This window comes from Dichotomopilus funicola, assembly GCF_033296635.1.
Source record: "Dichotomopilus funicola strain CBS 141.50 unplaced genomic scaffold C8A04scaffold_76, whole genome shotgun sequence".
In the NCBI taxonomy this organism is placed as follows: domain Eukaryota; kingdom Fungi; phylum Ascomycota; class Sordariomycetes; order Sordariales; family Chaetomiaceae; genus Dichotomopilus; species Dichotomopilus funicola.
In genome coordinates this window covers 63,904-82,907 of record NW_026944097.1, presented here as the reverse complement: position 1 = coordinate 82,907, position 19,004 = coordinate 63,904, and the positions used below count along the sequence as shown (strand labels likewise).

General features: G+C 55.8%; 5 protein-coding genes across 5 annotated transcripts; 1 reads left to right on the top strand and 4 right to left on the bottom strand.

The window, feature by feature from the left end:
• Positions 1 to 1,332: 1,332 nt before the first annotated feature.
• Positions 1,333 to 5,768, bottom strand: C8A04DRAFT_14854 (uncharacterized protein; the record flags this gene model as incomplete). Its single annotated transcript, XM_062778262.1, has 4 exons — positions 1,333 to 1,370; positions 1,444 to 5,256; positions 5,335 to 5,522; positions 5,695 to 5,768. The coding sequence occupies 4 exons, from the start codon at positions 5,766 to 5,768 to the stop codon at positions 1,333 to 1,335; spliced, it is 4,113 nt and encodes a 1,370-aa protein (XP_062633899.1).
• Positions 5,769 to 8,426: 2,658 nt separating this feature from the next.
• Positions 8,427 to 10,482, bottom strand: C8A04DRAFT_14869 (phosphatase 2C-like domain-containing protein; the record flags this gene model as incomplete). Its single annotated transcript, XM_062778270.1, has 3 exons — positions 8,427 to 9,026; positions 9,100 to 10,086; positions 10,198 to 10,482. The coding sequence occupies 3 exons, from the start codon at positions 10,480 to 10,482 to the stop codon at positions 8,427 to 8,429; spliced, it is 1,872 nt and encodes a 623-aa protein (XP_062633898.1).
• Positions 10,483 to 12,287: 1,805 nt separating this feature from the next.
• Positions 12,288 to 13,259, bottom strand: C8A04DRAFT_31943 (Snf7-domain-containing protein; the record flags this gene model as incomplete). Its single annotated transcript, XM_062781924.1, has 5 exons — positions 12,288 to 12,431; positions 12,503 to 12,760; positions 12,829 to 12,889; positions 12,944 to 13,158; positions 13,254 to 13,259. The coding sequence occupies 5 exons, from the start codon at positions 13,257 to 13,259 to the stop codon at positions 12,288 to 12,290; spliced, it is 684 nt and encodes a 227-aa protein (XP_062633897.1).
• Positions 13,260 to 13,806: 547 nt separating this feature from the next.
• Positions 13,807 to 16,696, top strand: C8A04DRAFT_14850 (uncharacterized protein; the record flags this gene model as incomplete). Its single annotated transcript, XM_062778260.1, has 3 exons — positions 13,807 to 14,094; positions 14,134 to 16,258; positions 16,338 to 16,696. The coding sequence occupies 3 exons, from the start codon at positions 13,807 to 13,809 to the stop codon at positions 16,694 to 16,696; spliced, it is 2,772 nt and encodes a 923-aa protein (XP_062633896.1).
• Positions 16,697 to 17,365: 669 nt separating this feature from the next.
• On the bottom strand, positions 17,366 to 18,991 carry C8A04DRAFT_14886 (uncharacterized protein; the record flags this gene model as incomplete). The annotated part of the gene is made up of 6 exons (XM_062778276.1): positions 17,366 to 17,539; positions 17,622 to 17,670; positions 17,743 to 18,173; positions 18,275 to 18,557; positions 18,701 to 18,840; positions 18,932 to 18,991. 6 exons carry the CDS (start codon positions 18,989 to 18,991, stop codon positions 17,366 to 17,368), a joined length of 1,137 nt encoding a protein of 378 aa, XP_062633895.1.
• Positions 18,992 to 19,004: the final 13 nt, after the last annotated feature.

Below are 19,004 nucleotides of genomic sequence, written 5' to 3'. Positions count from 1 at the left end.
TCTCGAACTTGTATATTACCGAGCCAACGAGCCCTTCGAACTCCCATCAACCGACACTCAGCTGTTCTTGAGGGAGCGTGTTTCCCAATTTGTCTTAACACTCGTACATGGTCGCACTTTCACGAAATAGATGCCGGGAAACGGCCGGCGGACCGTTGTTGTACGGACGGATAGCTAGCTGGATGAATGGACGACTCAAGGATGTTTTAGCGGGGGCGGGGTTAACAGACGCCAGACCAGAACGTGTATATCATGATATGACTTCTCTCTCATCTCCCCATGAAAGATCCCTTAGATCTTGTCTTTTGTCTTTCTCATCTATGTCCTTTTGGATGGAGAGTGACGTGATGAACCCCTGGCTGTGTGAACTCCCACAATTCCAAGTCACCAAAGCACAGCGAGATCCTTCCAAGCACCGCAGGGTACGTTTTATTCTATCTACTAGGCACGTAGGCATATCTTATATGTGTGTCCATGTACATCTGCACCGTAAACCGCACACAAAATTGAAAAAAAAAAACAAAAAAATTGCACTGCCACGGAGGACGAGGCTTCCCAACACTCTGCTCTCTGTTTTTTGGGGGGGCCGGTTTTAAAACAAAACCAAGCAAACGGGTCATGATTCCCTATAAAAGATTGAATTAGAGCAGAAAGGATGAGACAGACTCTTGCCACCGTCACCCCCACCACCACGGCCCATTCCTTTTTTCCAATCCTTTGAGTTGATTTATTTCCAATCAGATACCTCCCCAAACTCGAGAGTGTGACGCACATCTGCCTCCCTGTATCTCCCTAGGCCCCTCCAACTCTTCTTTTCGCCCTCCGTTTCCCCGCCCGCTGCCGTGCCAAAGGTATAAAACGGCGGTGCTTTGAAAGAAGAAAACTAAGGAAAAAAACAGATCAAAGTTTTGTAAGAAATGAGATGTGGGCTGAAAAGCCGTGATAGAGATGATTGGTGGTATCATAGGGGAAAGGGGGGCTAGGAAAGTACAACTAGTGTCGGTTGTGTGTGGCTGTAAATGTATGAGAATGAATAATAGTTGCTGAGGCGCTCAATCAATGCTAAGACGCTCAAGCAAGAGAAGTAAAAAAGATCATAAAAAAGATCAGGAGCTGAATATTCCGAGATGAAGGTGGTTCCTACAGAAAAAAGGGAAGAAAGGTCGGTTGATGACGGACGTAGGGTCGGATGTGGTGCGTTTCAGAAGACAGAAGGAAATTTGGTTTGTTGCCGGACCGCTAGGGCGTTTGAAAGAATAGCAGCCATTGCTCGTGCAAGATAGGAGAATTCGTGAGGGGAAAAGAGTGGAGGAAGGGTTTGCAATTAAGGTTTTAGAAGTTGGAGTGGTTGCGATGGGCTTCCTCAAGGACTACATATGGCTTGTTAGCATTTATATTCACCCAATTCTCGCTCACCCCCCTAACAACGACGGTGGAACTTACTGCGAAGAATGCTCATCTGCCCAGCCCGGTCCTCACAAGCGATCTGCACCGCGCTTCCTTCAACCAGGTCAAGAACAACGCTGTTCGGCAGCTCCTGGAGCTCCACATCCGGTGCATATGGCGCCTTGAAGTCGCTCATGTGGTACCGCTTGATCAGCGCGCCGTGGCGGTCCCTGCCGGGAACAGCGGCGGGCATCATCGCCGCGCCCTGCACGCCGCTGAGGATCAGGAAGCCCGTGCTGTCAAGGCAGATGCTGCGGCGCTTCCACAGGAGGTTGTCCGGGAACTGGACGTTGACATCGCCCATGAAGGCCACGATGCTGGGCGGGGATTGAGTAGCTGCGCTGTTGATGGCCGAGTTGCCCTTTGACGCGGCTTCGACCTCGGCGGCGTTCTCCTCGGTCACTGTGGGGGAGATCGATGGGGCCCCGGTCTTCCGGCCGGTAGCGAGAGTGTTGGAGATGCGACGCATGAACCTCGACGCCCGGCTGCCGGTCCCGTTGCCGCTCTTGGGGCTGGCCGGGTCTGAGCTGCCGGCGCCGAATCGCTTCTCGCTCGATCCGCTTCCGTTCTTGGCGTCGGCGTCAAAGTCGAAGTTGATGTCGGTGGCCCGGCTGGTGGCAAGGGACACAGAGGAGAGCGGGGTGTGGTTTCGCTCGATGGACGAGCGCCGGCTGCTGACGCTTAGACGGCGGACGAGAGAGCCCGATGGCTGCACCGATGGGGCGCGAGAAGGGGGCCGCGAGGTGCCTGGCGAGGTGACGCCCGCAGAGCCGAGGCTGTCGCTGGAGCCTGACTTGCCGCCAATGACCGACCCGGTGCGGTCTTTGATGAAGTCCTTGACGACCGAGAGTGATGACCGGCGCCGGGGACGACGGCCCTCGGTGGCTTCTGTCGGGGAATCTCCCTCGCCATCCCGAGACCGCTTGGATTGCCGTCGCTCAATCACAGATTGCTTAGCCTGCTCGGCAATATCCCGTTCTAGAGTGCGCACCGAGTTGGAACTCGGGGGCCGCACGGGACTCCGAGAGTCCATGCGGTTCTGCACATCCACGACCAAGGGCGACTGCTTCAAGTCCAGGGCACCATATTCCGTTGAGTTGCCACCGCTCGGCTCGAGGCCCTTGGAAAACGGTTTGCTCGGATCCCGGACGATCCTAGCTGTGACCTGGACAGAATCAGGACGTCCTCTTGGAGGCATACCTCCTTCGAACATGGACAGCCGGTTGACCAAGGATCCGGAACGCCCACGCCCCATGGTCCTCGTCGCCTCGGCGGACGTCGAATCCCTCGAGGCTGGTGGGGAAGGTGAGGCAACCCTTGTCACTGAGCTGTCCCGATCGACCACGGACGATGGCCGAGACGGCTCTCGTATGCTAGTTTTGCGGACAGCGAAAAATGTTGAGGCAGGACGATCCTTGGGTGTCGTCACGGGCTCCGTGCCCGGTGGGCTACTTGAGAACTTCTCCAAGGCCTTGATCCGCTGTGAAATGCTGGAGCCCAGCTTGGCACTCTTGGGTCGTGCCTCGGTCGGTGTCTGTTGTTGAAAGCCCCTTTGTTGATGGGCAGTACCGGCAGAGGCAGATCGAGCCTGGCCAGACGGCATTTCACTGGGGGATAGGAACGAGTTACGGACTGGGTTCGAGACGGTCCGTGCAAAACGTTGTGCCCCAGTATCCTCCAAGACGCTAACGGGCCGCTGTTTAGAAGGCTGGTCGAGCCCGAAGAAAGGCGACAGCGGAGACTTCGACACAGCAACGGGCGTGGCCTCCTGCACGGTGGCCGATTGCAATTCGTCCATGAGGCCGTCGTTTTCTAAGATGCTAATCATCGAACGGCGCTTGTCGTTTTCCGGGGAGTCGAAATCAGTTTGAATGGGGTCTGGAAGCTTCCGTCCCCTCCCATCGACATACTCCGTCTCGGCCGACAACAGCTGAGGGAGAACATTATCTTTTTCCGGCACTGGGGGCGGTACTGGCTCAACATCCTGCGAATCTACCTCTGGGGCCTGACTAATAGTTGGCGGGCTGTCAGAGCCGACGGCGGCTGAGGTGGGTTTTGCTTCCCGTGTCGAAAACTTGGATACCGGTATCCGGATTTGTGCTGCCGGGGCTTGTTCAATAGCAGGGAGTTCAGCATCACTCTCTGTCGGTTTCTGAACGATGGGATCGGGTCCTGATTCCGGAACTGTCTCACTCGGCAAAATGTCATTTGTCTCCTGCTCAGCGGGGGTAGCTTGAGTTGGCGTCGTTTCGGCGTCCGCTGTCGGCACTTCTTTATCGACGGCGGGCTCTTCAACTGCTGCTTCAGATGCTGAGACAGGCTCCTCGGACACTAGAGCGGGTTCCTCGGGCGCCGCAATACCTTCCTCGGGTTCCGCAACGGGTTCTTCCTTGGGCGCGATGATAGTCGCCTGTGACTGTCTATCTTGTGGGGTTTCCTTCTTCTCATCAGGTCGGTCCTCAGCGGGCGAAATGTCGCTCGGTACTATTTCAGGCTTGTCGCCGGTAGTCTCGGCAGTTTCGCGGGGCTCCGGCTCGTCGGCTGGGTCGTCTTGTTGGTCTTCCTTGGCCAAGACCGTCTCGTCCGTTGAGTCAGATAAGGATGAAGCCTGGGTAGACTCGCCGATCTCCGAGGTGGCACCAGGCGTCGTAGGATGAGAATCTACGGTATTTACGGACGCTTGGTCTGTCGCAACGTCGATCCCAGAGTCGGATTTCATGGCCACAAGGTCATCATCCGGTTGCTCAGAGTCCTCAGTCCGGGGTTCGGGTTCCAGCGGCGTCTCTACTGTCGCTACTGCCTTTGACTCCGCTGTCACCTCGGACTCCTGTACGTCTTCGGGGAGCCCAGGCGTGCTAGGGGCAGATGGAATATCGGTGTCAGGAGCGTTTAGTGTGGGTTGCAGGTTCTTCAGCTTCTTTTTCTCTCTCAACTTCATAGCCTTCAGAAGACGGGCCTTTTCGGGGGAGATTGCGTTTTGTTTCCCGGAAGGCGAAGTCGGGGCCTGCATGTTAGCCTTCTGTGCCGAAATCGCCTCCATTAGCGCCTCGGTTGCCGCGCTGGCGGCTGGGACTTGGGGGAGTTCCTTCTGTGACAGGTTCCCATCAGCTCCGGTAACGTCGATAGACGGGAAAGCACTCTCGCCTTGCCCCTGGTTGGGCGACCCTGGAGCTCCATCGTCCTGGCCTTGCGAGTGGGAACGAGCCTTTCGAGGACCTTTCGACATCGATTTAAGACCAGCTGGGACCGTCGCCACCCGAGCTGCTGAACCCCCGGAAGAGCCTGGGCGTCCGGTATCTGCCGATGGTCGCGGGCCGAGTTTGACACGCGGCTTTGAATATGGGTAAGAAGAAGTTGGGTAGAGTTCGTTTGTTCGTGACGACTGTGAGGACATGCGCCTCGAGCTTTCGTCGAATGACTTGGCAGGAGAAGACGGCCTCGGGACGCCTGTAAAGTTAGGCGGCTCAAGCTCGTTGGCAAATCGCGATGCTTCGGGGACCTTGGCTAAATCCGCGTCGAGTCTGACAGGCGGCCCCGAGAGCGTTGCGGACGTTATTGGGCGCTCGTCCTCTTTAACCAACGACTGGCGCTTCCTCTCCCGCTCTTCCTCCTCCTCCTCTTCCGCAATTTCCATCAAGCGCCTTCGGCGGAGTGAACTCGTCGACGAAGACGTTGAACCAGACGCGGCATGAAGCGAGCAAGCCGCGGACAGCTTGGTGTCCTTCAGTTCCTTAGCATCGGAAATCGAAAAGGTAGTGTCATGGGGCGAAAACCGGTCGCAAATGGCATCAAAGTGAACGGTTACCCGAGCTGTAAGACCCCAAGGTTAGTCCCTAGACAAAGAACTGCCTTGCGCGTGCCTCAGAATCTGCAACAAGAAATACGCACCTTGGATTAACCTAGAACAGCCTTCTGGGAGATACCTGATAAGGACACTGCGGCGCCTGTATCGGAGGAAGCCGTACAACGGCGACTTGTCCTCATACTGGGCGATATTGTTGCGGACCTCCACAATCCCCCCGTTTCCCCGGCCGAGCAATTCGACCTCATCGCGGCTGGCATATTTCAGGAGGAACCTGTGACGGAAAAGAACGCACCGTTAGCACCTGTCTCGGGTATCTGCCATGCTGTGACCGGTACAGCAGAAGGGAAGAGGCGAGAAGCGCAAGGGAACCTCGTGTTGTTCAAGGCACATGAAGTTGCACAGCAATCCTCCAAAAGCAAGCAGAAAGACGGGCGGGCACATACCATCCCCCAGGTTCCGCGACTGCCGTCTCGTACGCCTCCTTGACCCGCGCATCGTCCAACCCATTCAGCGACATCTCGAGCTAATCCGCCCCGGTCGCTGAACTCGGTTTCCTGCGGTCCCCTATCCCTTATCCTCCCTTTGACGGCCGTCGCGAAGCAGATACGAATTGGCGTCAGAGCGTGGTGGGCAAAAGAGCCACCACTCGGCCAGGACGAGGTGTCGTCGAGCGGCGCGGCGGGAGCGGACCCAATTCAGGGGTAAACTTTCTTTCCACTCCCTCTTCCTCTTGTTGGCGCTCGAGGAGCGGAAAGGGCAAGGCTGAACTTGCTCCTCAGCCGAGCCGACATGGAGCGATTGGCCCGTCCGAAGGCGTGAGAGCTGTGTGGCTCGGGCACACAAGAAACATGGAACAGGTGGTCGCGGATGAGGGTTGCAGTAGATCGCACAGTTGCCCCCGGTTGCGCGTGCCGAAGATCAGACACGCTTTCTTTCTTCCCCCCAAGGCGGTGATGGGAAGTGGAGCTCCGGGGCGGGCGGGTGCTTTGGCGAACCGGCCGGCCGTTGACCGACGAACTGCGGGTGTCAGGGAAATGAATGCGGTCCGCCTGCAAGCAATCAAGCAGCCACGCAAGGAAGCAAGCAAGCAAGCAAGCAACTATCCGTAAGTCAACCCTGGGGAGGTCGGCTTTTGACGTTGCACAACTAGAAAATAGGGGGGAAGGAAGAAATGGTAACAAAAAGGCGGCAGAAAGAAAACAGCAATAAACCCCCCAGCGAATAAGAAACAACTAGGGAAGAATAGTGAATGTGGGTTCGGGTTGCTTTTGGACCCGAAGCGATGTTGCAGTGGGCACGAGAGAGGCCGTCACGGTCCTCTTGATGCACCAGCTTGAAACGAACCGGACGGTTGGAAAGAATGCCGTCGGAGCAGAAAAAAAGTTGGGGGAGGGGGGATGAGGGGGAATTGGATGGTCGAAAGGAGGTGAACTGCCTCCAATCCAGGTCCAATCACCGAATTGGTGTGCGATATTTTAGTGAGGTGCGTGCCAGGCACGCCAGGCCAGGGGTCCAGGGCCAAATCCAGGGCGGAAAACTAACACCGAGCCAGTGAACCAGTGGTGTTCTCTTTCCATGGCTTGCTTGTGTGTGGCCGCGTCCCAGGAACAAGGACAGGGGGACGCCAGTGTCGTGCAGTTTCTCGAAGATCCCACGTTCCAAAACCTCACGAGCATCAATTCCCAAGAAAACCCTGCGCAGAACGCCTCAGATGTTTCTTCCTCCCTTTTGAGCGCGTGTGCCCCATTGCATCATTGTTTCGGAGTAGGCCGGCTTGGATTGGGTTCTCATCTCCGTTCCTTCTCAAAATATCGAACGACTGTGTATCGGAGAGAATTTCCCACCTCATCTCAAGCCTTTCATCCAACGGTGGAGCATGCAATTCCCCTGGTCAGGTTCTAGCCGCATTGGGAATTCCACAGCTGCCAGCTGTGTTTCAGACCATCCCTCTTGAACCAGGGCCTCCTCAGACAAGGAATCCAGTGGGTTTGACTTGGGGAAACCCCGATCCACCCCCTGACAGACTTCAGATGCCTCCAGTCACTGAATTATGCCCCATCATGAACACCGCCTCTTGGTGTTGCAAGAAATGGAATATAAAAGCTTCCACTCCTAGCCCTCCATTCATGACCTATGCGTAGGCATCCCCCCTCCTTTGAGCCCCCGCCATATTTATCAATCAGTCCTTCGGCGGTCGAGGTCCGGTACTACGTGCTTCCACCCCAGATCCAAATGGAGTTGTTCTGCATCATATGCACGCTATGACACCAGAGACCACCGTGCACCCATTGTCTTCCAATGGGCAATCCTGGACCATTGCACAATATATCTCAAGGAGGGGTAATTCTTGAACTACTCCGGGCCCGTGTGACGATCTACCATGGGTTGACGATGCCGGCTTGTATCACGGCTTTATGAAGGACACATTGTGCCGGACAGTTGGTCGTCGGTGCCGAGAAGGGAGCCGTAGATCCTCTTCAATTCTGCTCCTGGATCTATCTACGTGCTACTGCAAGTATCAGTTTACAATTGAGGTCCTCATGGGGTGCAGGAGAAAAAGTACTCGTTCAACATATCTTGATTGTCTTGACAAGTATTTCCTATGTACAACTGAAAGAAGTACAAACGCACCTCGCCAGTGGCATATCTATAACTCACAGACTCAGTCCGACAATACCACCACGATAGTGTAGAACAAAACCATGCGAAGTTAACCACCAGAGAGACAAAGCAGAGTAAAAAGAACAATTGCACCACCCCATCCCATCCAACCTCGCCCCGTCTACATGCTTGGCTCCTATCCTAATCCGCTAAACCGACAGACAACTGACTACATATCCACACAAACTACTTTGTTATCACGATGTGATCGTCGCGCTGGGAGGACCAACAAAAGGGAGAAAAGCGTAGGAACAAGAGTAAAACACATGTGACCGACGTCTCTTTCGCTTTTCCCGTTGCTGTCTTTCTGTTTTCTTTTTTCCTGGCCCCGTCGCCTCTCCCTTCCCCTTTCCCCAAGGTTGGTACTATCTCTCGCCTCCATGTCCAATTCATATCAAAACATCCAACCACCCAGACCACAACATCATGTTAAACCAATGCGTCAAACGACCATCGAGGTCGCTCGCACCATGCTGGCCCGTCAACTGACACAATTTGCAGACTTCTGTCTGCCCTAGGCGCTTTTGTCCGCGCCCGCAGCTGTATTTGCATCAGCAGGCGGATCCAGCTCGATTTTATCGGGTTCCGCCTCTAACGCAGACGCGGGCGGGACCGTTGCCTCGGGAGACACCCTCAAATCGTCCATGCCCCCGATGGCCGCCGGCTCCTCCTCCACGGAACCCTCGATCAAGGTGGGAACAAATCCAGCCTGGCCTTCCCCTTCACCAGCGACAGGAGCGGACGTGGGTACAGAGGCAGGTGGACCCGACAAGTCATGCCCCTTCCCACTATTACTAGCGGACACACCCATGGGCGAGCTCCGGCCATCAGCAATGCTCGCCTGGGTAGATTTGAGAATTTTCTCAGTCTCGCTGATACCAGTATGGCCCGAAGCTGTGCCGGTGCCGGCGTCGCCCTCGACACCGATGGCGCGGTCCTTGTTGTTCTGGTTCTCGAGCAGAGCCTGTTTGTCGAGGCGGACAATCATGCACGACAGGTTGTCGGTGCTAAATTTGGCCAGGGCGTGATCGACAAGTAGCTTGGCCGCGGCCACGGGATCTTGCACGTTGCGTACCAGGTCGACCGCGTCTTGGTCCGAGCAGACGTCCCAGAGCTAGTGTGGGTGTTAGTTGGCTAAGGTCTCTGAAGAGTACTGTGGTAAATAACGAGAGCGTGGCATCACTTACCCCATCGCAGGCAATAATGATAAACTCGTCCAAGTCAGGCTGGATAACGGTCTCCGTGGTGTATGGGTGCCCAGTCACGAGGTCTTTCATGTAGGTGTCACCAAGCGCGCGGGTAACGGCGAGCACACCATTGACACGATTGTTCAGTATCAAACCACCTGCGTTAGTAATACGTTTGCCCTCATTTTCATCACTACCCTTGTGATCGTACGACAAACGCAGTGCCTTCCCCTGGCGACAGAGGATGATGCGAGCGTCACCGACGTTGGCGGTGTAGAGGACCCGCTGCCTCGCTGCGGTGCTCTTTAACTTTGCGTGGGCAGCATCCGGGGCTGCCAAGGAAGCCGAAGCCTCTTCTGGCCGGGAGGCTTCTTCGGCCGCGGCTTTGGCGAGAGCGGGTGCGATCGCCTGCGAACCGGTCGCAGAAAGGCTGCTCGGGACTCGGTCCTCCCAGCGGAGCACGGCAATAGCCGCTGTACAGCCACTGTTCTTGAGAGGCAGCTTCTCTAGCTGCGCATCGACGGCCGTGAAGGTTTGATCGAGAAGCTCGGGTATAGGGGAGTTGGGATTTTTCCGAATGATCTCTTCCAGTATTATGTGCAGTTTTTTCCCACACCAGTCCGCCGCAAATGTACCTGCGTGTCCATCGAAGATAGCAAAGTATCCATTGTCGGTTTCGGTCATCTCCTCGTCGGCTGCGGCCCCGCCCTGGCTCTCCGCCTCATTCGCACTAACAACGGTTGCGGGCTGCGCTTGGGCCTGCCCACTGCCCTCCGCCCCAAGCGCGGGAGCCGGAGTATGAAGGAAGTTGTAGAGGAAAGCGTGGGTATCCTCCATGGTGCGCCTGCACTTCTTGTTCCTATCCTCCCAAACGCCGACTCGAAAGGTGGACCGGGGCCCGGGGAGGGATTCGCCCGCGGCATTGTTGTGCTGGCCCTGGGGTACAGCGAGGGCCTGGTCCTGTTTGCCTAGCTTCTGCAAAGGAGTCTGGTCAGACGACTTGGAGTCAGCACCCGGGTCGTTGTTGGCACGGCTCCCAACCTGAGTGAAAAGAGTGTTCTTGGCATGCGCTATCAGACTGCTAGCTTTGCTGCTCACCCCGCTGCTCCGTCGTTTCTTCTGGTCGGCCGAGCTGCTTGCACTCGGGGGACTACCATTGCCACTGCGCTTCTCGCCACTGGCAGCCTGGTCCGCCGCCTTGACTGGAGACGGGGAGGAGCGGTCGGCGCCAGCCAAGTCTTGTTCCTTGTCCGGAGACGGCGACTTGCCAGCGCTGTCGGCCGCTCTCTCCTTCGGGCTGGTGCTTGATGCGGGGTCGGACACAGAGCTGGTGTCGGCCTTCTCTGATTTCGAGCCTCCGGAGCTGGAGCTACCACGGAACATCCTATTCAGCAGACCTCCCTGTGAGGAGAGACTGCGCCGCGTACTGCCTGCCAGGGTGGTGGGCAAAGAAGCGTGATTGTGGAAGTGAGAGATCCCGGTCAAGAGAGAGGGAGGGATCGTAGGTGTTGTGTATACGTGTGTGTGCCGGCGCAAGTGTGTTGTGGGGAGTCGGGATGTCAAAGATGTCAAGCAAATCCGCGAGGCGGGAAATGGAGAGAGTTGCAACCTGATGGCGCAGCCCAACCAAACGTTGCTTGAGGGCTGGTCGAGAGTGGGAAGTGTAGCTGATGAAGTTGAGGTAAGGCTGAGACGAGGAGTTGGAGGGCCGGGAAAAGGGAACTCCTGGAAGGAGTGGTTCGTAATTCGTGATTCGTCGCTTGTCGTTAGATTCGTGGAGGGCTAGGGCGTTGAGGGGGGTTGCGCTGGTTGCTTGCAAAGATGGGAAATGCAACAAGATTTGGTAGCCGCCGCGTAAGGAGGGTTTGGGTGTTCCAAATTGGCCAACACGGGAGCCCTGCGTCGTTGGGGTGACGGCACGATGGGGTGAGCTGCGGGCCTAGTTTCAGTGATGAAGAGGGGTCTTGTGTGCAAGGTGATGCGGGCGGATGATGTAATGCACCAACAGGTAGTGGTGCTGCAGAACCCTGCGGAAGCAAACACACACACAATGGAAGCCGGGCTTGTCGACTGGAGGGTTGATCCGAAGAAACACTAGGACGACGTTGGGTTTATTTTGGATGTGGTAAGAATATAGAAGCTAAGAAATAAAGGTAAGATCTAGCGGTTGAAGGACCAGACGGAATGACGGGACAAGAACTGATGTTCGGCAGTCCAACGGCGCTGCGGTCGAGGAAGCTCGACCCGGGCAGCAATGGAAACCTGGAACTGGAGAGGAGAGTTGGCGGCCGACGTCCGCGGGGCCTAGCTGCGTCAGTTCTCGGTGCCACCCTGCTATTGGGGCGCGGTTCTAGGGGGGCATAACCGCCGACTGTGGGGGAGTACGGGTGGTGGCGGGGCATTTGGGACAGCACCAGTGCACTTCCGCTGAGCACAACGCTGGGGTGGAGCACAGGGTCCAGTTCGGTGACAAGGCCATGGAGGCAGGGGTGGTCTGCAGGGATTTGAGGATTGGGATTGGGGTTCTTGGAAAGTGACGATGACATCAGCTAGTCAACTACTTTGGAGACTAACACGTCTTTGACTTCCCATGCACAGAGAAAGTGATGTTCGATGTTCCATGCTGTCAATAGCCCAATACACTAGTCGTCAAAGAAAAACCTAATTTCAAGCCTGGGCCTGTACGCCCACAATTTGCCCGTCTCCGTGTGATTGTTGCACTCGACTCCTACTCTAATCTGTGGGTGGCACTTGGAACTCTACCATGGACCGACAAAGAACAAGACAGCCACAAAGCCCCGCACGTTATCAGCGGAGAATGGAATAGGGTATATGAAGTATGGAATGGCCCAAATCAGAATTAGAAGAGGTGTCGATTTCAGATGTCCCGGTTATTGGAAAGGACGAGTCGTGTCGAACCCCCTGCCCCTATGCTGTGCCGTACCAGATAAAACATCGAGCATTGTGTTGTACCAGTGGCCGCCCCTGGAAAGAAAATACACCTTTGCGCCCCAACTCCCATCCCGACATTCCCTTGCCCTGCCACCTAATATATGACCATAACATGTCTTATGTCGTAGGAAGTGTTCCAACCCGTGCGCCCAATCGAGGAAACTCTCCCTCGAGGGCGTGGATTGCGGCCGGGAAATCATTAAGGCGTCGCTTAGTGTGTAGATATCGAGCTGTAATCACCGCCGCAAACTATCGAGCCGTGCCTGGAGGTCGTCATCCCCAGGATCGGCCCCGCCAACACCACCGCCCCCGCCGACGGCCTGGGCGATTTTCGTCTCTGCGACGGCGTTCGATTGTAATCCTGATGGAGTTTCGCCGAGCTAAGTCCCAATCAAGTTAGCAAGCAAACTTGTGAAGAGTCTGCGAGCTGGGTCAAGTTCAGTGTACATACCGCTTGGCTCAAGTCCACACCAATCTCCTCCAACACTTGCTCCACGACTTCGTCACCTTCCTCCTCCAGACCAACGTCCATGGCGTCGTCGATAGCATCGTCCATCATCTCCTGCCGTTGCTCCATTATATCGTTCTCGCGCTCGAATTCCATAGCAATGCGTTGGAGGGAGGGGAGGTTCATCGTCCGGTTCATGCTGCCGAGGGCCATTGTCGCCCCCTTCATCGCTTGCATCATTTGCTCGTTTGTTCGGTATGTCTGGGAAGAGGGTGTTCGTTAGGGGGGAGGAAACAGAACGGCTCGTTTAAAGGACGGATTGCGCATACCTGGAGCCGAAGAGACACCTTTTGCAATTGACTCCTCATGCCGTAGAATTTCTCAATGTACCTGGCAATCCAATGTCAGAGGTGGTCGACTAACACCGGCCTAAGCGCTTCGAACCTTCGGGTGCGAACCAAGTCCTTCGCCTGCACCTTGCACGCGCCCATTTGGCCCTTTTGCGCACTCTGGCGGATTTGGGAAATGAGCGTCTTCTCTTGCTTCTCGAGCTTGACTCGCTGCTGGTCTAACTCGCGAATTGCCTTGTCGAGGAGCCGCTGATTCTTGCGCAACCGCTCGGCGGGCGTAATGCGCTTCCCGAAAGCCCATTCCAGGATCTACCACGTGGTCAGCCTTATCTTCAGCCTTGTCGTCGTCGGCGAGAGACAACCGACGCCATTGCCGGGGTGGTAATTGAGAGGGCGTTGCTCACATTCATGGTGATGGATGATTGTATGCTCTCTCGGATGTATCAGCCGAGCGTCATTCAAAGGGGGGGGTCAAAAAGAAGGGAAAAGAGATGGCAATGCCCGTGGCCAAGGCCGCGTATCCAGCTGGTAGGCAACGGCTCTCGGCGCTGATGCAAGCGACGGGGTGCCCAGGCGAGTGGCACATGGGAACGGCTGGCAAATCCCCCGCTGCCACTGCACCGTTGTTACACACATTAGTTGCATATCTTGAAACAACTCATACCCTTATAAATGCATTTATGCATATAGCTTGCTCACCGCCCCCAGCACCCGCATGAGATCACTGCGGGTCTCACGAAAGAAATCCCTGCTTAGCGCAAGTGGCGCGCTTTCTGGTTCGCTCGATCCTCCACGTTCGTCCGAAACCCATGTGGGAAATTCGGAAATGATGAAAACCACACAGCATCAAACCTCGCCCTCGAAGATTATGAACTAACCACGCTGAGGGGTTTCCCATCACCAACCCCATCGACCACTCTACCCCGCCCTTTGCAACAGACGAGCGATTTGTAAACCATGAGCCAGGGATACTTCTCGCCCAAGGGCAAGTCGGGCTCGAGGTACAACTTCGACGACGAGAACGATGAGCCCGACCACCCCGCCGGCTCAAGCCGCCGGAGCCCATCAGGAAGCTCGGCCCCCTCCGGTGCGCCTGGTTATATGACTGTCGGGAACGGATCAGCACCGCAGTATGGTGCCCATTTGCAGGCGATGCTCGACCAGGACTCCGGCTACGGCGGAAGCATCGCCGGCGACGAAATCGTATGCCCGTTTCTGCCCGACCCGAACACCTCGGTGACTTGGGTTTTGATGATACGCATAGACTAACCCACGGGTCTCTAGGTCTCTTCCTCGGCCGCTCACATACTCCCGGACCATCGGCCTCAGCCGGGAGCCGTTCACCAACTCTGGTACAACCAGCACCGTGCCACGCTCGCCCGCGCCATTTCTACCGTCGTTGAGTTGTTGAGGGAGCTGCAGGAGAAGAATACAGTATGGCCGGCACACTACCCGTCGGTCCAGCGCATCGCGCTCGATGCCCCTTCGTCCCCGGGGCCAAGGCCCGGCATTCACCATACCTACTCGACCACTGAGGATCTTGCCACCTCATCTTCCTTCTCACCACCAGCTACACCCATGCTACGACGAGCCATGACGTCCCTCGAAGACGCCGCGGCGGAATCAAGCCGAACCGCCGAGAGCAGAGCTAGCTCTGTTGAACCACGCCTCGTCACGCCGCAAATTGCCCAGGAGTTCTCGGTGTTGAAGTTGGATTTGAAGCTTGGGTCAACTCACCAATCAGAACTCGTCCACTCCTTGGAGAAGAATTCGATCGCTTCGTTGTTGGATGGCAAGATCCAGTCGAGTATCAAGCACCTGCAGTCACTACGGGAGCGTATCGAGGATACGTCGAGCAAGGTTTTGGTGACGGGCGATCTCAACGCAGGAAAGTCGACGTTCTGCAACGCCTTGTTACGACGGAAGATTCTCCCCGAGGACCAGCAGCCCTGCACCAGCATTTTCTGCGAGGTCCTAGACGCGAGGGACAACTGTGGCATCGAGGAAGTCCACGCTGTTCACAAGAATGCTATCTACGACCGGCACGATGAGACAACCTATGACGTCTTCCCGCTCCGGCGGCTGGAAAAGATTGTGGTGGACAATGAGATGTACTTGCAGTGCAAGGTCTATGTGAAGGACGTCCGGACTATCGACGAGTCGCTTCTCAACAACGGCGTGGTGGACATCGCGCTTATCGACGCACCGGGACTCAACATGGACACCACCAAGACCACGGCCATCTTTGCGCGACAGGAGGAAATCGATGTGGTGGTTTTCGTCGTCTCCGCCAGCAACCACTTCACTCAAACTTCGACCGAGTTTATTCGCGCTGCGGCCGCCGAGAAGGCTTATCTCTTCGTTGTAGTCAACGGCTACGACAACATCAAGGACAAGGAACGCTGCCAGAAGCTGATCCTCAACCAGATCAGGACGCTGAGTCCCGATACCTTCAAGGAGTCAGCCGAACTTGTGCACTTTGTGTCAAGCACAGCTATCCCCATGGCCCCCTCTCCCCCTGGCGGGCCCAGTGGCGGTGGCTCTGGTAGTACCAGCGGGGGCGGGTTCGGTGGCGACCCCGGCGACGATGATCCGAAAGGAAAAGGGAAGAAGAAGGAGATGGAGCGGGACTTTTCTGCCCTTGAACAGTCCCTACGGAGGTTTGTTCTAGAAAAGCGTGCCCGTTCCAAGCTGGCCCCGGCGAAGACGTACCTGACCAACATCCTCAACGACGTCAATGTGCTGGCGTCCGTCAACTCGGAGGTGGCCAGGTCGGAATTCGAGAGGGTCAATAGTGAGCTCCAGGTTCTCGAGCCCCAGCTCGAGTCGAGCCGGCGGGCGAAGACCGAGCTTTGTGACAGGATCGACCAGACGATCGAGGCGACCTGCAAGGCCATCTATGATTCTTCCCGCTCCACCATCAACGCTGCCATCTCTCAGGCCGGGGAAGGCAACCTCGGCATCCCTTACCCAGGTCTGTTTGGCGCCTTTCAGTACGCTGACGACCTCAAGGATGCCATGCTGTCTCAAATCGCCGCATCCGTCGTGCAATGCGAAGAGCGCGCCCGCAACAAGACCGTGTCGAGTGTCAACATGATCAAAGAGCTCGGCATCCGCCACCTCGGCAATGAATACGAGAACCTCAACTTCAAGTCGGACGTCATGTTCCAGCACAAGAAACACGCGCTAGCACGCCAGGTCGAGATTGCGACGGAGTTCTGGGACTTCGTCGACTGGTCCACGCTGATGCAGAGGGAGGAGAAGGCCGGCATGGCTCTGACCGTCGCTGGTGTCGTCGGCACCGGCGTTCTCAGCGGGTACGGCCAGATGAACATTGCCCTTCGTGCCGCTCAGCTGCTGGGCAATGACAACCTGCGCCGAATGTTTGTTCCAGGCGTTATCGCAGCCGGTAAGTTCACAACGTCGTATAGATCGACGGTCATCGTCCCAGTAGCAGTACCTTGCTAACCGTTCATCTCCTCCCACAGCCGCGGCCCTTGGCTTCTACATCCTCAGCCAGATCCCCCACTCCCTCCCGCATCGACTGAACGCCAAGATCTCAGCCCAACTCACGGCCATGGACTACGCGCACACCAACAGCAATCGTATCTCAGGCACCGCCCGCAAGGTGCTGCTCATCCCAGCCAACTCGCTACGGGTCGGTCTGCAACGCTCGTTCGAGCAGCTCAACACTCGCCGCGAGGAAACAGTAAAGACTCGCAAGGAGAGCAGCGACGCCATGCGCTACTTTGGAAACCTTGTCCAACGGAGTGCGCACCAGCGCCGACAGGTCGAGACGGTCGATCTCGATGCCCATCCGCCTGGAGCCCAGAACGGTTTTCAATAGATAGGTTAAGTTCTTTCGTGGCATATGGTTGGTTGGTGGCTTTGTTTGTGGCGTTTTCGAGGCGGGGGTTAAGCGGACTTTAAAGGTATAAAAATATGAGGCAGATCAATCGGCCAAGATATGACTTGGCGTTCTCCGGGAAGGCAGGGTTGCGGTCTATCGGGTAGGAGGATGCTGAGATGACGGGATGGACGTGGTGGTTGGTTCATGTGCTATGTTTTTGTTGTTGGTTCCCTTAACTCGGACACGGAGAGGGAAACCTAGGTTGAACACTCCCTCCCTACCTGCTTAGATGGCCTCCGAGAAACTCCACTCGTTCCCCTCTTGTTCTTGCCCTTGTTTTGTTCTATTTTATTTTATATCACCGTTTCTCTTCTCCTCTTAGCCTCGGTATATATTCATTCAAGTGAGTAGTTGACATTATCTATAGTCGAGCGGACAGGAACAAATGGATTCCAGATTGCACAAGGAGTAAATCACAGTAAGCCCGGTGAATTGCTACTACATCTTTGGCACTTCCCCATACTGTTCTATGCAGTCGTGCTTTAAGTGCCCCACAAGTTTTGTTTGTCTGTCCTAGTTAGAGAAGGATGGATACTCCTTATATCCCGAAACAAACATCTAACAAGCACACAATAGATGCCGCTATCGTGTGGAAGTGATTCCTACCTACGCTGTCCACAGGATCTCTCTCAGCCTCTCCTTTTCCTTGTCTCCTCCGAAGATGACGTCGATGCCACGTCTCACCAGTGTGCAAATCTCGGCACGGTTGAGGCCAAAGTGCTTGGCCACCAGTGCGTACTCGTTGGATAGCGGGCTTTCGAATACGCCCACATCGTCGGTCTTTAATAACGGCGTGGTGTGACATTCTGTATTAGTGCTGTAGTCTCGGGGTTAGATGGTTGGAAAGCAAGTTGGCACTTACACTTAGTACGACGACGGTGTCTTGAACCTTCCACCACTCGCCAAAGTGGCTGTTCAAAAACTGGTTAGCGAGGATGGTAGAACACTGTGATAATTGCATACGGGAGAAAAAAAACACTTACTGTCCCTCAAACCCACCACAAACCATTCCTGCATGCACATTACAACTCAAGCACAATTCCAGCCCAACAGTGTCAACTACTCCTCTCTCATCCCCCTTCTTCCCCCTCGAGGCCTGCACGATCTCCCCCTTCACCCGCTCACTCACACAAATTACATGCCCCAGCCGATCCGGCTTCCAGTCCAGCAACAAGGCATCCAACTCGGCATCGGAGGACGATACTTGTGCCTCGGCGAAGTGCACCGTGAGGGCCAGGCTGGGGAGACTGCTGTGGACTTCGGTGAAAAGCGGGGTGAGCGCGGCGAGGTTGACCGGGACGGAAGGGTCGCCGCAGAGGTCGAGACCGACGACGCCAGCTTCGGGGAGGAGGTGGAAATGTCTGGCGAGGGCGATGATGCGGGAGGCTTGGGTGGGGGTGTGTCTGCGGTCGATCTGAGAGAGGTATGTTAATGTAGGTCAAGTCAACCCTACGGAGCTATACGTCCTTTACGTCTAGGTGGAAGAAGCGAGGATGGTAGCTGAGCACTACTTACCGAAAGAATCAACTTTGTCTTCAACCCAACTCGCCTTTGCCCCTCTGGCTTCCCTAGATCCTCTCCCTGCTCGTTCTCAAACTCCGCAATGGTATCTAGCACTGTCTGTACGTAGCCCTCCTCGGTCAAGCCCGCGGCGGGCATGGCGCGAGGGGTTGTGCGCAGTTCAAGATAGACCACGCCATCGGCAGCAAAGTCGCGGAGTACGGCTAAGGTGGTGTACCGCACGGCAGCGACGTCGTTGACAAGGTTGTAGATGTACGAGGAAAAGAGAGGAAAGAAACTGGGGGGAGGTTATATTGTTGGTTAGTTTCTCAGCCGACACATATCAGGCTCGTCAAAGTCACAGGATATGCCAGGGAGGGAACCCGGTAAATTCAGAACGGTGCGGCGGATGTCAATGGGTGGGTGAGCTTGTGGGCCTACGTCTTCAAGTCATAGTCGTGCTTGTCCGGGGGCATCTCAACGAGGGGGTCTCGTAAGTCTGTCTCGCCGGTGGCTTTCTTGGATACCCATAGCTCATGAAGGCATTGCCGGCTGATGCTCCCGCTGAGGTGGGCATGGAGCTGTTATCCGAGGAGACGTTAGTCAAACATATCATGACTCGAAACAAGCTATTTTCGTCATATGGGTGGAAGTGGATCCGTTGATGTTTACCTCGATCTTAGGGAGTGCCTTGTAATCGAGCACTGGGTCTCGAGCTGAGGGGGCCGGCATTTTTCAAGAACGC